Source organism: Protopterus annectens, chromosome 2.part0, assembly GCF_019279795.1.
Source record: "Protopterus annectens isolate FY-2018-M chromosome 2.part0, PAN1.0, whole genome shotgun sequence".
In the NCBI taxonomy this organism is placed as follows: domain Eukaryota; kingdom Metazoa; phylum Chordata; order Ceratodontiformes; family Protopteridae; genus Protopterus; species Protopterus annectens.
The window spans coordinates 831,403,390-831,421,929 of NC_056728.1; the positions used below are offsets into that span (position 1 = coordinate 831,403,390).

Sequence of the window (18,540 nt, forward strand, 5' to 3'; positions counted from 1 at the left end):
AAAGCACCAAATATTCCAACTGTAATACAAATGGTGTTGTTTATCTAGCCACATGCCATTCCTGTCAATCTTTTTATGTGGGGAAGATGGAGAGGAAGTTAAAATCCAGAATTTATGAGCACTATTATGAAATTAAAAAACAAAATGTAAACAATGCTTTATTTCGTCATTCCCAAATTTGCAATCAAGCTTTTTTTCATTTTTTTGTTCTTGAGGTAGTTCCGAAAGAGGTCAGAGGTGGCATGTGGGAAACATTATCATTCCAGGGGGTGGCGGAAGCCACACACACTCTGGCTAGGCTTATAAATGCCCTAGGGCAGATAGCCTCGTATGAACCTATAGGGAATTATTCTGGCAGATTACTTTGGAGGCTACAAAAGGGCCAGGTTTGAATGATATGGTTTCCCTTCTCCCAGTACTCAAGTTAAGAGCAGCAAAGTTATAGTATCATTGCCAGTGTTATGTCCCTATTTTTCCAGCAGATGGTGGCAGATTACCCTTTTAGAATATTATAGACTTATTTTTTAGTAGTAACTATATCAAAAACATTATTTTAAAAAACATTATTTATACAGTTTTTATATTAAGGAATTTTAATATAATAGGTGGAAGTTGTTAGTATTTAATATGTACATATGGTTGTGATATTTTAAAGTTTTAAAACGTTTTGCTTTCTGTTAATACAAATGGACAGATGTATTTTTTTCTGCTTTACATACCTGTTCTGATTGTTTTATTGATATCAACCTTCTATTGGCTAACATTTTTATTGAATTTGTTATAAAAGAAGGGTGTTTAATTGATTAAGCTTTTGGCTTCTGAGGAAGATGTTCGAAAACGTATTAGTGTAAAGCGTTAAGGATTGTTTTTTGGTGACCTACGAATAAAGTGTTTTAGACAACTTTTGGATTAATTCAACTTCGGTCTCATTCCCTTATTTGGTTCTCCACAGCGAACCTTGTTTATGGTTTGAGTGTTCCTTTTGTTCGCTATTCCATCTCTTTGTTGTTTTTTGGCTAATGTAGAAAGCCTTCGGCTGTGTTAATTTGCTGAAAAGTGCAAGTTGGAGGCAGTCATCAAATCCGCCAACAATGAAGATATCCTTCAGAAGGGTCTGACTCAGACAAATGATTGGTGCCGTAACCATGGGCTAAAACTAAATGCAAAAAAATGCATAATTTTACACTTTGAGAAGTCAAATACACCTGTAAACTACAACATGAATTTCACACCCCTAAGAGTGGATACAGAGATGAGAGATCTAGGCATACAGATAAATAGTAGCCTGAACTTTGACCACCCGGTGTCCACAGTGGTGAGGAAGTCCTTCTGTTAGGCCCAGCTTATAAGTGAAGGCATGGTATCCAGATCCAAGGAAGTTGTAGTCCCACTGTACTTTACCTACATCAGACCAATTATCGAGGTACAGTTCACCTTTTTGCATGTATTTGACCAGGGACTTGCAACAACCAAAATGGCTTTGGAGGTTCATTAAAAAAAAAAAAAAAAAAAAAAAACACATTGTGTAAACAACACAACATGTGCTATGCAGGTTGACTAAAAGCCCTATCCCTTTACTCTGTCTTCTACCAACAATTAAAGGGTGATCTATGCCTAACCTACAAGGCACTCTCACATCTAGCCCTGATGGAACTGTTAAACATTTGCAAGACAAACTGCATGAGGACTACTTGATCCAAGGATCTAAACATGGTCTGTGACATGAACAAAACATTCTACGGAGGCAGATGTCTCAACAATTACCCCTTCTCTGGAACAGGCTTCCTAGTCACTTAAAGCAGAGCCCTTCCTTGACCCTCTTCAAACACAGTTTGAATTGGGTCTATATTATATCCTCAAACGCTTAAAAACGCGAACGATGAATAATCGAACCCATGTAAGCAAAAGCTTACAATCTCGAAAGCTCAGAACAGCGATTTTTTTTTTCCAAGGGAAAAAAAATCTCTGTTCCAAAAAAAAAAAAAAAGAAAGCTAAACTTGAAATAATACACAAAGTGGGGGGCTGTACCCCCCACACACTCCCTACTTAAATATACCAACTCCGAGATTGCACTGCAGTGCCGAAAACGGCAAAGTATCGGAAGCGGCCAAGCAAATTCTTAACCTGGGAAAGAATTTGCTTAAAAGCCGCTTCGCTATTTTGCCTTTTTGTTTTAAGTTCGACCAAGATGCATTCGATATAATGCATCTTCGGTCATCTAATAGGAACCTTTTGAATCGATGGATGGGGAATTGTAAATTCACTCCTGGGATGGTGTCCATGTCCCTTAGGAACAGGGGCAGTCTGTATTATATTCAAAGCATAGGCACAAACTTAAGCAATCTTCTAGCTCTTGGGAATCAAAAATCAGGTCAAATCTGGGTAATTAAAAGCCTAGTCTATGAACCATAATTGTAGATGTAAAAGTAGATCAGTGTTGCAGTACATATTCCCACCCTCCAACCCTCTATCTGCTGACCTCTTGTCTCCCCCTTGCTAGGTACAGGGGGGTAGAGGAGTTGTCTGCAGATAGTGATCTTATTTCCTTCAACCCCCCTCTCTGCTTGCTATGATTTTCTTCCTTTTCACTTAATTTCAGATAACTGGGGAGGTTGTGCTGCCATTGGGCATCAGACTGCATGTTCACTGCTTAGAAACACCTGATGATGACACCGACCGATTCCCTTCTTAGACACTGACATCCAGATGTCTGTTGTTGGATGACCGCCAGCTAGGGGTGATATAAAGACTATGCCAATTAGTACTGCAATACTGGTGTACTGTAACATCTACAGTTATGGTAAGTGGGCACAACTGTACAATATCCAGATTTTGGCACCTAAACATCCTTTTACATTTTTTGTGTTATAGCAGCACTGTTGTCCACCAGTCACTTGTGTGCTAGGCATTGTCTTTTACTTTGAGAGACTCTTGCTGTCTTATGTAGCTCAGAGAGCAGTCTCTTGCATTCTCTTGGTATCTCTTTGCTTTTCTACATACTCTCTCTTAATAACAAATTTCTTGTTTACTTCCCCATGTTTATTGTTTAGTGATTCTTAACTTTTTGTCACACTATTTTATTTTCTCTACTTTTATTGTATTTTTGTTTTTTTGTATTTCAAGATCCCAGGCTGAACTTGTAAATGATCCAAAGAGGCCAATATTCTACCCTGGTTAAAAAATGTAAGCAAAAAAGTAAATTATCAGTCTTGTCTTACCAGTCAGATTTTAGTGAGTCTTGCTCATTCCTCTCATCTCATGTTGGCAGTTTGTGATGCTTGGATGCCACAGGCTTAAAGGAATTTAACAAAAGTACTACTAGTATATCCTGGTGTCAGGCTACATTTTTTTTGGTTATAGCATATGTTCTTTTATTTACAGAAGACAGCACTGATGAATCATGTCGCTCACCAGGTGATAGTAATGCAGTTAATTATCGAAATGGCCAGAAGTTGTGGTGAGAGCCCAAGGAGTTGCTTCAGAACATTCTTCCAGAAGGCCAAAGTAAGACGCAGAAAGACCTTTGTCTGCACAATTTGTTTCATAGAGCAATTTATTTTACATTATCATATGCCTCTCAGACACTTTGGACTGTACAAATCAAAGTTTAAGACCTAAAGGTGTAATGTCTTTTCCTGAGAGGTGAAAGTATCTTGACCTAGTTTAGGAGACTTACAGTAAATGTGTCTCACTTAATTGAATTTAATGAGCCAACTCATTTACATTCCGTGCCTCTCCATCTTTGCTCCTGTAGCACAGACCAATGCCTCAGCAGGCTGCATGCTAACCTTCTTTGAATGAAGATGAAGAGGCTGTGAGTTCTATTTCTACGCCAGTCATCTAATACTGAGTGAAATGTTAGTCGCTGGGAGTGGTGGGGATGCTATCCTTCAGATGACCTATTAAATTGCAGTTAAAGCCACAAATGTGAAGTAGGAGTAAAGAAAAGATGCAACAAATTCATTGTGTTTGTTGGCGTAAAGTCTTGTTGTTTTGTCCTCAAGTCATCAAAAGAAGTAAAACAGTCCTCCATTTCCCAATCACGTGTTTACACCTTTAAGCAGCAATTAATGCTTTCAGCTTCTAAGTTAATTGGCATATGCATGTACAGATCCTTTAAGAGCTTGCTACTGCACAATCACATGGGAGAACTGGGAGGGGTATTTAAAACTCTAATTTGTACTTGTTTTTTATCTGAAGAAGTTCAGGTTTATACTGGATCAAAAGTGCTTTATTTTATCCATTAAATGTACTTATTTCATTTGGAGTCTACTGTGACGTTAATTGTTTTAATTTGAATCCGTCCAAGAGACAAACCTAAAATATTTTGATCATTACAGTCATTTAGTAATGAGCTTCGAAAGATCAAGGGTGTAAGTTTGGTCTGTGCTTCAAGCAGTTGTATTTTTTTATGTTCACCACATCACCTTATGGATTATTGCTGTAATATCCAAAGCAATATTGGTTCTAAGTCTCATGACCAGAAGTCTTTTAAAAGATTAATAGAATAATAAGTTCATAGGTAATTGTGACACTGTCAGTCCAGCTAGCTGGAATTTTGTAAATAATTCTATGTCATTTGTGAATATTAATATGATTTATACAGAACTGTATGTTATGTACTGAACTTCAAAAGTGTAACCACAGCATACCCTGCTGGAACATAGAAGATTAACATACAAAACTTCAAGAAAATAAGTTGAAATGAAGTGCTTTACAATGTGCTATAAAAGTTAGTTTCAGTGCAGCAAGAAGACAGGATGTCTAGAAGTTTTTTTCTGTTGTCTTGGAGAGAAGTATTTAATATGTTTAAAATGTGAAAGTGTTTTATTGTTTTACGACTCCCATGTTCTGCAAACTTCTGAGAGATATGTACTTATTACACAGATGTTAAAATTCTGCTAGTATCTGCTTAGCCTGGGAACTGAAGTCAGGTGACAGAGTGATGTCATCCAAGTTAACACAGCAGTAATGTTTATTATGAATTTAAGAACACTCTGAGAGAGAATGGGCATTTTGTATTTTGTCTTTGACCTGGAAACATCCATCATCTGCACTTCTGCCTGTGTGTTGTCTGTAAGTAAGACTTAGGGCATGGTATCTCTTTTAGAGATAGATAGGAATATAGTAAAGATTAGTTTAGGTGTTTTGTATATTTATGTGAGACTGTCCTGCAATGTTTTAAAATATTTCCTGTGATTCTGAACTCTGAAGTCACTGTGAGTTATTGAGAATTGCCTTGTATTTTATTATTTATTATTAAATATGTTTAAACCTATCTTTGTGGCTGATATTTGTAAGACATATTTAAGCTCATAGAGTACTTGCATATGTATTTGGTGACACTGTACAGGCCAATTCAGTAGCCTTGCTCTTGGTCAGACTACCATTTGGATTAATAGTAACATTACACAGTAGGATTGATCACCGTTTGTAAAGACCTTATAGTAGCTGATAATTAGGGGTTGGTGGCAGTGTTAACTACCTTATAGTCTAGGCAGAAGGGGGCATATCTAGTAAACCTTTGCCAGCTTTCCCCAGGAGTGTCTGTGTGTTTGTATATAAATCAAATCTCAAAGTGTGTGTGTGTCAGCTACGTAGGCAGGGACACAAAGCACTCGTTGGACAGAGAGGGTGCTGGTGGTCTTGGCTTGACCCATTAGCTGAGATATTAAGCCTGTAGCTGTGCCAGAGAGGAGTCTTATTGGTGTCCTGGAGAAAGAGGGAGAAACCAGCCCCAGACTGACTGTGATCTCTCTGTGCTCTTAAGGGAAAGTGCACTTTACTGTATGTGTACTTGTAATTCTCCATTGTGCATGTCCCTCACTGTTGCCAGTGATGAGGATTGAGGCTCCTTGATTACTGGGTCAGTGCAGGGGCATTACTGTTAAGTACTAGGCTAGCTGCCCTTATTGGCTATTTTGAAGCCTAGCCAACTTCCCTTTTCATGCTCAGAATAACCACTTGTTTTATAGATTGTCCTTACCCATCTCATGGTCAATAATTATATATTACACTAATGAAAATAACTGGGATCATACAGCATTTAGGAGCTGCCTCTGTCCATTAATATTAATAATAATTAATCCTAGGGTAAATTTTCTGTTTCCCAGCCATAGGTCTAAGTGGCACTTTAATGTAGAAAGGGATGAAATTTATGTGGATGGTGACTGTTCTACAGCAGCAGTTTCCTTTGCGAGATATAGCTGTCCCTTCAAACATTCTGTTGATGTTGCAGAAGAGGTTTAGATCCCTAGACTGAGTATTTCTCATGCCATTTGACTTGCTGATGTGCAGTAAATCCATCAGTAGTGGTTCAGAGGATGCCTGGTATGCCAGAGTCAAGTCATCTCTTAGCAGTCTGTGGGATACCGTGTATAGTGATAGGGCTTTGATTCCATCCATGTAGGACATGTTTAGGTCTTGTATCCTTTTAGTAAGGTGTCTGTGTGTGTGTTCCAGTTGTTGCATGTGTCTGGACAGATACCTACCGAAGGGGGCATTTTTATAAGCTATGAAATGAGCACATGTTAGTCAAAAGTTAAGTCACTGTCCACATAAATTCCCAAATCCCGAACAGCTGGGTCAGCTGTGAGGGGTGTATTTTTAATGTGGTAGTTCCTTGGGGTAGGCCTCTTCCTAAAGGATACAATAATGCATTTTTTGGCATTTAGTTTGTCCATGATTTTGGCACTAGTTACTTATTTGAGACTGATCTTCCTGCAGGATGGATTAGTTATTTGGGGATTCAGTGACTGCTCCTAGCTTGCAGTCGTCTGCAAACTGAGTCAGCCAGAGTTCTTTGGCATTGGCTTTTACTTCAGAAAACTAGACTCCAAACAGGGGAGGCTCCATCACAGATCCCTGGGTGACGTCACTGGTGACTGCTGTCTCTGTGGATGTAACTTTCCCTATTTTGATTATCTGAGTTCTGTCTGTTACCCAGTGGGTGATCCATTAGGTTTATTCCCAGTTTATTTAGCTTTTCTCCTGTGCCTGAGTAAGGAATCAGATCAAAAGCTTTGGCCAGGTCAAGGTATGCAGTGTGTACCATTTTGACTTCATCCATTGCTTTGACACTTTCAAAAGAATTGAGTAAGCATGACCTGCCCTTGACGAATCCACACTGAGACTGGTTCATTCTTAGGAGGTTCCCTGTGCCCTTATTGATTAATTCCATTATAAGTCTTTCCATGGCTTTGCATATGAGGTTGGTCAGACTTACTTGTCTGTAATTGCCTGGGTTTGTGAAAGGCCCACTCTTATGCAGGGAATGACTGTAGCTGTTCAGCATTTGTTTGGTAAAAAACCTGTATGGAGGGAGAGATTGAGGAGTGTTGTCAGGGTTGTGGCTAAATCGTACTTCATTCTATTTCAGATGCATCCAGAGATATTGTCAGGACTCATCTATGCAGTAGTTTTAGCTTTTGATAGCACTTTTAGGACTTCATCTTGTGTGATAGCCTGAGGCAAGCCAGTTTCAGGTATATACTTGAGGGATAGATGGAAGGGAGAAAGGAATAAAGTTACTGCTTAATTTATTGGTCAGTTGGTTTGCTGGGTCTTAGACTCTGTGTAGGTAACATAATTCATAGTCAGCTCTCAGTGCATTGCTACATTGTGCTTTTGAGATTACAGACATAACTAAAAAATGCCTTGTGATTGTCTTGGACTTGGGTAGCTATTTTACCTTCATACTTGGACATGACGGGTTTTATTAAGCTCCCTCTTTAAGGGCATCATGTGCACCAACTGGCTGGAGCTCAAAAGGTGCTCCATATTGAGATATTTGGAGCACAAGTTACCTCAGTTTTTTTTGCCACCCAATAGCATTCCTTTGGTGGGCCGCTTGGAACTGAGAGTCAGTTAAACATCCTTCAGTGCTGGGCAGATAAGTCCCGTATTGGGGAAAACTTTCCACTGTTTGTATCGGTATCATATATATATATATATATATATATATATATATATATATATATATATAATATATATATATATATATATAGGTCCCCTTCAAAACATCTAAAACCCATAACATCGAATTTCATAACATCTAAAATGTATAATGTGCAGTAGTATATCAGCACATATGTAAATGTTAAGAGTTTAATCGGTTAATCTTGTGGTATCACTATGAGATGTTGCAGTTTTCATTTCTATAGTTATTTGTATAGTGTGGGAATTGATACTCTTTTTATATAGTGTTTATTTTGCCATTCTGTATGTGTTTTTTTGGGTCATACAGGTAAGTGATATAGACATTATGTGTACATTCTTTATGCTGATTGTGATGCAGTGGGGTTAGGAAATTCATTTTTCCCACTGTAGTGCGATCTCGGAGTTGGTATATTTAAATTATGGGGGGTGTACAGTGCGGAGCCCCACACATGGGGGGTGCAGGGGGGCTTGCCTCCCTGCAGAAAAGTAGTAACAAGTGTGTTTGGTAGTTTGGTGGTGGTATATGTGGAGAGATGTTATTTTAATGTGATTTTTAGTGATCAATGTTCTGATGCACATTTTCGATGTTATGAAATTTTGTTATGGGTTTTAGATGTTCTGGTCTCGATATTATGAAATTAGATGGTGTGGGTTTTAGATGTTTTGAAGTAGACCCATATGTGTGTGTGTGTGTGTGTGTGTGTGTGTGTGTGTGTGTGTGTGTGTGTGTGTGTGTGTGTACATATATATATATATATATATATATATATATATATATATATATGTGTGTGTGTATATATATATATATATATATATATATATATATATATATATATATATATATGAATATATATAAACAAGCTATACAATAGAAGGAGGAAACTAGTACAGAAAAGAGTAAAATCCCAAGAAGGAAAGACATCCCTGATCAGTATCAGTAAGAAACTATGATCCCTCATAAAATCATCTAAGGCTAGCTTTGAAAGAAAAATTGCCAAGGACTCCAAAGATAACCGCAAAGCATTCTTTAGCTATGTCAAGAACGTAACTGGAAACTCTCAGATCTGCTCCGAGTTAGTGCAGGATGGCACAAAATACACTGAAACGACTGATATTGCCAACATTCTGGCAGACCGGTTTAGTGCAAACTTCACCCCCCAAAGGGCCCATAACCATACCAGAAGAATGTAGATCCCCGGCAATCACTAACACATAGGTTAAAACATCCCTATCCAAAGCCAAAAATACAGCTTCAATGGGATTGGATGATGTCCCAGGCTGTGTCTTACACGAGCTCCAAAATGAACTAACCCCTCACCTAAACACACTGTTCAAACTCAGCCTCTCTACAGGCTATGTACCCATAGAGTGTCGCACAGCTACAGCTGTACCGCTCCACAAAGGTGGAGCCACAGCAGACCCCAGGAACTATCGCCCTCTAAGCTTGGCTAGCCTGGTCTGCAAGGCTATGGAGCGCATCATCATGGAACTCATTAACAGAGACACTGGGAACCTCCAAACATTGGACCCTACCCAGTTTGACTTTGTTAAGGGCAGATCATGCCTCGTAAACCTGGTGGACTTCTTTTGAGATGGTTACCAAGGCTTTAGATGGGGGAAAGGAGGTCCACACAGCCTACCTAGACCTCACAAAGGCTTTTGACGCCATTCCCCATTCTGATATTATAGACAAGCTCACCAGCCTGAACATAAACCCGTACGTCGCAAGATGGGTTGCCAATTGGCTCACAGATAGAACCCACATGGTGAGAGTTGCAGGCTCTAGGTCCGACTCTAAACCGGTTACAAGTGGTGTCCCCAGGGCTCAGTCCTGGGACCCCTTTTGTTCAGTATATACTTCTCAGAGGTACAGGCAAGCACAGGAGGACTGTGGCTGACCAAGTTCACAGACAGCTGTTAACTGGGGGCCATAATTGACTCTCCGGCTGATAGAGACATCCTCCAGAAGGGTCTCACTGAGACAGATACCTGGTGTCAAAATCATGGCCTCAAGCTAAATGCCAAAAAGTGCATTGTCATCCCCTTCAGAAAAAACAAAGTACCCGTGAACTACCACATGCGTGTGGTAGTCCTCTAAATACAGAAAATGTAATAAGGGAACTGGGGACAGTAGATAGTAATCTTTCCTTTGATTATCATATTGCCAGTGTGGTTAGAAAATCCTTCTATGTGGCCCACCTAATCACAAAAGGCACATCTAGAACAAAAGAGGTTGTTGTGCCCCTCTACTCATCAGACCCATCATAGAGTGCAATGCCCCATTTGGGATATTCCTTACAAGACACCTGCAACAGCTGGAAAGAGTACCGAAGTACCTCATCAAGAGGATTACTGGCCTCAAACAGATGCCCAATGCAGCCCGACTGAAGAAATTCCAGCTGTACTCGGTTGCATACCGCTTACTCAGAGGTGATCTCTGCCTGACATACAAGGCCATGTCCAACCCAGATTTGATGGACATGCTCCACCTAAAAAACAAAACAAATCCCCAAGGGCCACATGCTCTAGGGATCTAAACATCACCACAATGGTAAATGGGACGTGCTGGAGGGATAGATTCCTTTCCCAGAGGCTCCCCATGCTTTGGAACAGGATTCCAGTCTACATTAGGCAGAGCTCCTCACGAGAAACCTTGACAAGTGGATGGGAAACAGAAAATTTACCCTGGGGATCACTGCAGTGGCTCTGCTGCACAGAGGCACAGGGAACTAATGGCTCTGCTGGACAGAGGCACAGGAAACTAATCTACGGGGGTGGCGAAAGCCAACACATTCTGACTAGGCTTATAAATGCCCTCGGGCAGATAGCCTAGTACTTACCTCTATATATATATATATATATATATATCTGTATATATATATATATATATATATATATATATATATATATATATGTATGTATATGTATATTTATGTATGTATGTGTATGTGTGTGTGTGTGTGTGTGTATGTATATATATATATATATATATATATATATATATATATATATATAGAGAGAGAGAGAGATTTCTAGATTAGATATATATCTATAGATGTGTGTGTGTATTATATATGTATATTTTTTTATATATATATATATATATATATATATATATATATATATATATATATATACACACACACACACACACACACATATATATATATATATATATATATATATGTACACACACACATATAATGTGTGTCTGTATGCTACTCAGCTTTTATATTTATGAATCTCACTTCACTGGAAGTTAACAATATAAAACCAAAGTAGGTGGGGGGGATGTGCCCCCCCCCCCAACTATGTATACTAACTCCAGGATCGCACTACATTGAGGAAAATATATACATTTTGTTTGCCCAACAGTACTTACATTCAGTGAAATGAGTTTTCAGTTATTTGAGGTTTTAGCGATTTGGTGCGAGTGTTTTGAAATTCGGTGAAATGAGTTTAGAGTGAATCAAAGTAGACACCCATATATATATGCACGCACGCACACACACACATACATACATATACGTGTGCGTTATGTGTATATAGATATATAAAAACTATGATGAGATTATAGTTTACAGTCCCCCCTCAAGGTTTTTTATGAGATTTAAGGTGAAAGACAAATTTCTGTGGCACATAAAAGGTATTTGTTATTGTTGGATATGCACAAGACGAGCGTACAGTGCAAAGTCCAACAAGGTTTAATAGCCGAGTAAAACAAGCTTACAGCAGTCAGTAGTCCGGTGCACACTCCAGTAACTGCCAAGCAATAATTCAACCCAGAATACCTGCCGACGCGGCAGGGCACACTACACCAGGGCTTATTGGAGTCCCGGACTTAAATTCATGGCTCAGGGATGAGCCTAAACTACTTGTTGACAACACTGCCGACAACTTAGTGGGACAACCAGCGACTGCTGAGTGTGAGTATTGTGGAAAAACTAAAACTGTTTGATTTTTAAACTTGTTAAAATAAAAAAAACTACAACTAGAAATGAACTACTTTAGTGAATGTCTTAAAGAGAAGATTGTGCCGAAAGGCTTGCATTTTTGGCAGTATCCTACAAGACTAGTTAAAGATTCTGCCTTTCACATGGAACTAGTGACATTTTCAACACTCTGGTTAGAATTATTGAAGATTATGTCCAAGCATTATCAGGTGCACATTAATGAATTATCTAGTGAAGTTACTACACTCGACGAAGAAATTAAAAGGGACCTTGACTTCCAAAGATATCATTTTGAATACAACAGGACTTTTTACCAGTATTAATAACTTACTGTCAAAAACTAGGGACTCTAAAATCAGGAAAATTAACAGAGACCGGAGGGACAAATGGAACAGCTTACCCAGACCCGCCCCCATCACAAATATGGAATGCCCCTAGAGGTTTACCACAAGGGGCACATCTGGTAATAGTAACGGCAATCAAAATGAGGGTTTACCAGGATCTAGAAACCGAGGGGCACTAAATGAGAATGAAGCCCACCAAAACAACTACTTCACAGACCAGGATGATGACAACAATTTTCAGATGGCAGGCGTGAGTGCAAATAATGTTCCGAAAAACTCCATGAACCATCGGGGGCAGGGGGAGAACAAATCTACCCCCAAGCAGCAGGGGAAATGCAACACAAGGAGGAACAACAACAACAGGAACAAGAGGTGACCTTTCACCAAAGGGCCAGTTCAAACAACCCCTCTTGTAAAGTTGTAATGAATAAAAGCAGAGATTTTAAAATTTACAACTTTACTGAATACACTATCGACCCTCTATTAGTTTACATTTTCGCAAAAGGACGTACATTCATTCCAACTCATGCTACTGATTTAGGGTCCTTATTACTTGACTTTAAACTTTACACTAGAAAACTCAATTTACAATTAATGTTGGGTAACTGGAACTACAATGGGAACCCAAACTTGCGTATTTCTAGTACGTTTAATCCCCCTTTACACCCGTCCATTTTACTATTTGAAAGAATGTGCAAAATGGACTTTAGGGCTTTTATTAACCGTCAACACAAGTCTGAATTAAGGACCAACTTGAACAAGAATGAAAGAAAAGCTGTAAGCAACTTTAGACTTTTACCAGTCCGCCTAATGAAACCTGACAAAGGGGGTGGACTGGTCATTATGCACAAAATGGTCTACAAGGAAAGAATGGGGAAGATACTTGAAAGTAACGCATATATTAAAGTGAGCCTGAACGAACTGAACATAGCATACAACCGTATCAGAATGTTCCTGAATGATATGTTCATTGACTCACTCATCGACCTTGACATGTTTAACTATTTGTCAGTACTATCACCTAGACTACCTGTACTTTTTGGAATACCTAAAATCCAGGAGAATCAAGGAGATCCACTTATGCGCCCCTTAGTGGACGCTCGACAATCATCTATTCTCGTGCTAAGGTGATAGATGACATTCTGAAGAGATTTGTGACCCTGGAACCTCAGATTTGCAAAGACTCTTGGACATTTTTGATGAGTATTAACTCTCTAGCTTTTAATGAGCACTTTTGTTTTTTTAACAGTGGATGTTTGCAATCTATACACTGTGATCCCACAAATCTTGGGAACAGAATTGGTTATCGACCATATGAGATTTAAAGGGGCAGAACATTCAGAACTGAGACTGGTGGAGGTATTGCTAGGTATAACACTGTCCAATAACTATATTACCTTTGAAAAAAAAATTTTCAGACAGCAGATTGGTGTATCTATGGGCTCCCCTTGTGGAGCTAGTTTCGCCAATTTAGTCATGGCCAAATGGGGAAAAAGACACCATTTTTGATAACCCTGGACTGAATGAGTGTATTTATTATTACACCCACTTTTTAGACATTTTTATGATTATTAAAGGGGGCGTTAAACTAGCTGCTGAAATTCTGGAGCAGTTTAATAGGTCCACCACCTTTCTCAGGTTTACTAGTAACTTCCACATAGATTCTATGAGCTTCTTGAATGTTGAACTAACTAAAGATAGAGCCCAGAAAAAATATTTAGCAAGGATTTTCCGAAAGAGTACTTACTCTAACTCATTCTTACATTACACTAGTTTTCACCTGCTGCACCAGAAGAGGAGTGTAGTGAAGGGCCAACTGGTACAAGAGGTCAGGATGACTACGGAGGATGACCACTTTGAGGAATGTGAACTTTTGAAGTCCATTGTCCTCAAAAGAGGGGTACCCCATTAAGTTGATTGATGACCTTATAAGGGAGGTGAGTAGTAAAAGGGCCTCTGGCCACTTCAGACCCATCCTCTCCCAAGGATGGACAGCAGCTCACACTTTGGAAACCAACGTCACAGTAGAGATAGAACTGAGTAACACCGTAGTTAGGAATAGTATTGGACCACAAAGGGAGCAAAATTGTTTGAGATTCGTGACTACATTCTCTTTAGATTATGAAGCCCTGATCACAATACTGGCAAAAACTGGCAGTTGTTACTGTCCGATAGGGATATACAAGGAAAGTTGGGAGACAAACCGCTGGTCACCTGGAAAAAAGGAAGGAACCTAAAAAAACTTACTGAAAGTAGTAACAGCACTTTTAGAGGCACCCCAGGGACATTTATATGTGAGCTATGTAACCAGTGTCGACATATTGCTACAGGGTCAAAATTCATTATTAGGGGGCAAGACTATTTCCTGAAGAACAAGTTTAACTGTAACTCCAAAGCCTTAGTCTATGTAGCATTATGTCAGTGCTGCCCTAGTTTTTATATAGGCAAGACTGACTGTAAGTTTAAGGAGAGGATTTACGAACATGTTTATTACATTAACAAAAGGAAAATGGAGAGCCCACTAGCTAGACACTGCATTGAAATCCCTAACCACAGTTTCAAATTTAAGGCCATCAACTCAATTGAGATGAATAGTAGAGGAGAGGCGTCTACACTTATGTTGGAGAAATTGGAACTTTTGTGGCAGCTTAGACTCAATGCATGCTTTCCACCGGGCTTGAATGAAATGACTTCTATTCTATGTGTGCTAAAATTAAAGAGCCTTAAGAGATAGTAGCTGTACTACATTATTTTTGTTGGATGGTTAAATAATAGATGCTCATTAGCCTCGGGAGGTTATAATTGCTAAGTTACACCCACATTTTATAGGTTAAAAGAAACATTGCACAACACAGTTTTTTATGAAAAGATTACTACTTCCACGGGTCCCTGAACATTAGCTATAAGTAAAGTGAACTAACTACGATTTTAATTAATACTATTTAATTTACTACATGTTTCATTACAAGACAACAGAACTTTGTTTTTTTTTATAAAACTAAGGCACTCATTTTACCTAATGGCTTAACAAAAACAGTTTGACTTCAGTATTTTAGGATTATACCTTTAAATTATGTGACTGTGCTTAATTGTATTAACAAGTATGAGTCACTAGGATAGTACTTAAACTTTTTTTTTTTCTTTCTGAGCTATATTGTGTGAAGAAGTTAGGAGAAGTGTTTCCTAACGAAAAGCGTTTTACACTTTGTGACTTGGATTCTGTGCAGCCAGATCGTTTTTAACTTTTTATTGCTTGGCAGTTACCGGAGTGTGCACCGAACTTCTGGTTGCTGTAAGCTTGTTTTACTCGGCTATTAAACCTTGTTGGACTTTGCAGTGTACGCTCGTCTTGTCTTGTGCCTATTAGTTTTTGGACGTTTTTATTGTTGGATATGCCTAGAATTGGAGTTGCCACCTGCTTTAGCAAATGTTTTTGTGACTGCTTCTAGTTCACCTGATAGTCATTCTCTTGTCTTTTGAGGTATGCTAAATAACCTGTCAGACTTCCAAACTCCTAAGTATTTGCTTTCTAATTCTAAAGCAAACTCAACTGTGATTTCTTGATCTAAAACAGTTTCTGCTGACAGTTTGTGGTTGCCAGCCATACTCCTTTTGATAAAAATGGGCAAGTTTTAAATTGAGGAAGAAAATAAATTCTTTTAGTACTTTGGCAGTTCAAAATCTTGAAAGTTAAACTTTGTATACTAAAGTTTTTAATATTATCTTTTTTGAGAATTTGCAGAAGTTAATGTTTAACCTCCCTTTTTCTGAGTTTAAAAATTCTTTGAATGCTTCTTACTTGAATGTACTGGAGACACTCTCACATTCGACTCAACATCATATTCAAGGGTGACTTTAACTACCCTACTATAAAGTGGGAGTCGTACACAACTACAAACATGTAGATTCAGATATTCCTGAACTTTGTTAACCCAAAAACCCTAGAGAATTCTGCCCCTTCCCCCAAGTGTAATGTCCTTACTAGCAGGTCAGACCATAAAGTGGTTTCCTTTGAAATAAAAATAATCTGGAACTCTGGCAAACATGGTATGTTTTGATTCTAAGGTGAGATTCCTGTTAAGTGACACCCTAGCTAAATTTCAGGCACCTCCAAACCAAGAGAACACCACTGCCTAGGTAGAGCTGTTCATGGATACCCTGTAAGTTGTGTTAATAGCTGCACTGAGACAGTTGTACACACCTGGAAAAAGCATATGGCAAACTCAGAAAACAAGCCCCTTAGTGGAATCCAAAAATCAGTTGACTGTAGAACAAAAGAAAGAAAATCGGGGCAAAATTTTGGAAGTGCAGTGCCTCCAAGGTAGAAACTCTGTCTTCAGTCTAAATACGCAACATAGCTTTGGTATACTTGATTAGCCCCCTAATTTTGAGGTAAAAGTAGCCTCCCAGGCCAATGATCTTCACAAGGCTTTCTTCAACTATGTCTGCAACCTCAAATGCAATACACAACAATGTTCTGAGCTAATTGTAAACAGAGCCACCTGTACTAAAACAGATGATATAGCAAATCCACTGACTGACTAGGTTGGCTCCAGTATTGCCACCTGTCCCTTCGGACACCCCATAGGAAATGTGGCAAATCCACAGGCTGACAAGATTAGCTCCAGTATTACCACCTGTCCCTCTGGACACCCCATAGAAAATGAGGTCTGTATTACAAATTTGAAACTCAAAGTAGCCGAACACTGCAACACCAGCACACAAAGATCAAAGTAGCAAAACTACGAGTGGTCACTTCAACAAAGTTTTTCCCAGGAGGGGGGGGAAATCACTCAGCCATCCAAAATAAACTGTCAAACCCTACAAAAGTGGGGGGGCTTTGCCACCCCCCCACATCCCCCTCTTAATTAAATATACCAACTCGGAGATTCCTCTACAGTGGAGAAAAGGAGAAAAGGACATATTCCCAAGGACAGCCAAGCAATTTTTTTTCCCCTGGGAAAAAAAATTTCTGAAGTGGCCGTTCGTAGTTTTGCTACTTCGATCTTTGTGTTGATGTTGTGTTGTTTGGGTATTTGGAGTTTCAAATTCATAATATAGACCCTAGGAAATGCCCTCAGCCATACCTCCTCCAATTGTCACTTAGGAGCAGATTGTGTCAATGCACTCCCCAAGGTTAAAAATACTGCATCAGTGGGCCCTAATTATATTCCAGGATGCCTCCTTAATAGCATGAAGTAATACTTATCAGGACCACTAGAATTACTGCATAACCATAGCCTCTAGACAGGTTTTGTACCAAGTGAGTGAAGGATTGCCGTTGTCATTCCTCTGCACAAGGGCAGGCCATCTACAGATTTTGGTAACTACAGACCCATACGTCTGATTAGTTTCACATGCAAGGTCATTGACCTAAAAACAGTGATATAGGAAGCATTCTTGGTTATTTCTGTCATGTTGACTCGTCAACAAATGAGCATGGGTAGTTACTGGTGATAAGTGCGTTGAGGACCTGGCATATTCTGACGCACGACAGGGACCCATGCTAACGGTGGGAGGGGTGTATGTACTCCTATTGGCCAGTGTGTGCCCAACATAAAGCCCAGCAGCCTCGGGTCAATGCGCTGCTGGCTGGATGGTGTCTAGTTTCCCAGCCTGGTTTACCTGGGATAGCTCTGTTGAGTGAAAGCTAGACGTAGAACCAATCAACCTGCCAAACATGAACAAACAATTGCTACACTTAATGTGGGTTCACTGACGGGACGCAACTTGGAAGTGGATGACATGATGATAAGGTGGTGGCTGGACATCCTATGTATCCAAGAGACAAGATGGGAGAGCAGTGCAGCAAAGCCACTTGGCGTGGGATCCAGAATCTACTGCTTAGTAGGGGGACAGGCTAGAAATGGCGTGGGAATTGTGGTGAGAGAGAAGCTTCAGAAGGCAGTGAATGATATCATCAGAATTAGTATCCGACTCTAGTGTAATGACAGGGCAGTATTCATAATTTCAGCATATGTCCCACAGCAGGGTTGTGATATTGTGGAAAAGTGCACATTAACACAGCAGTTGCAGGACCTGCTAGATAAAGTGGAACACTGAATTGGTGTTGATAATGGCTGACTTGAATGCACATATCGGGACAGACAGAACAGGATACGAGGACTGCCTGGGTCCACATGGGTGGGGAAACAGGAATAAAGGAGAGGCCATTCTAGACTTCTGCCTAGCAAATGGCTTGATAGTAGCCAATACATGGTTCAGAAAGAGAGACAGTCACAAGATCACATACAAGAGTGGTCAACATGCAACTCTGGTAGACTTCCTCCTAGTAAGGAAAAGG

General features: G+C 39.4%; 1 protein-coding gene across 2 annotated transcripts in view; it reads left to right on the forward strand.

The window, feature by feature from the left end:
* Positions 1-18,540, forward strand: part of CDC37L1 (cell division cycle 37 like 1) — a 684,318-nt gene that overhangs the window by 332,799 nt on the left and 332,979 nt on the right. For both annotated transcript variants that reach the window (XM_044061102.1, XM_044061103.1), the window contains exon 5: positions 3,383-3,505. In XM_044061102.1, coding sequence (XP_043917037.1) covers positions 3,383-3,505 — 123 coding nt within the window. The remainder of the gene's footprint in view (positions 1-3,382; positions 3,506-18,540) is intronic.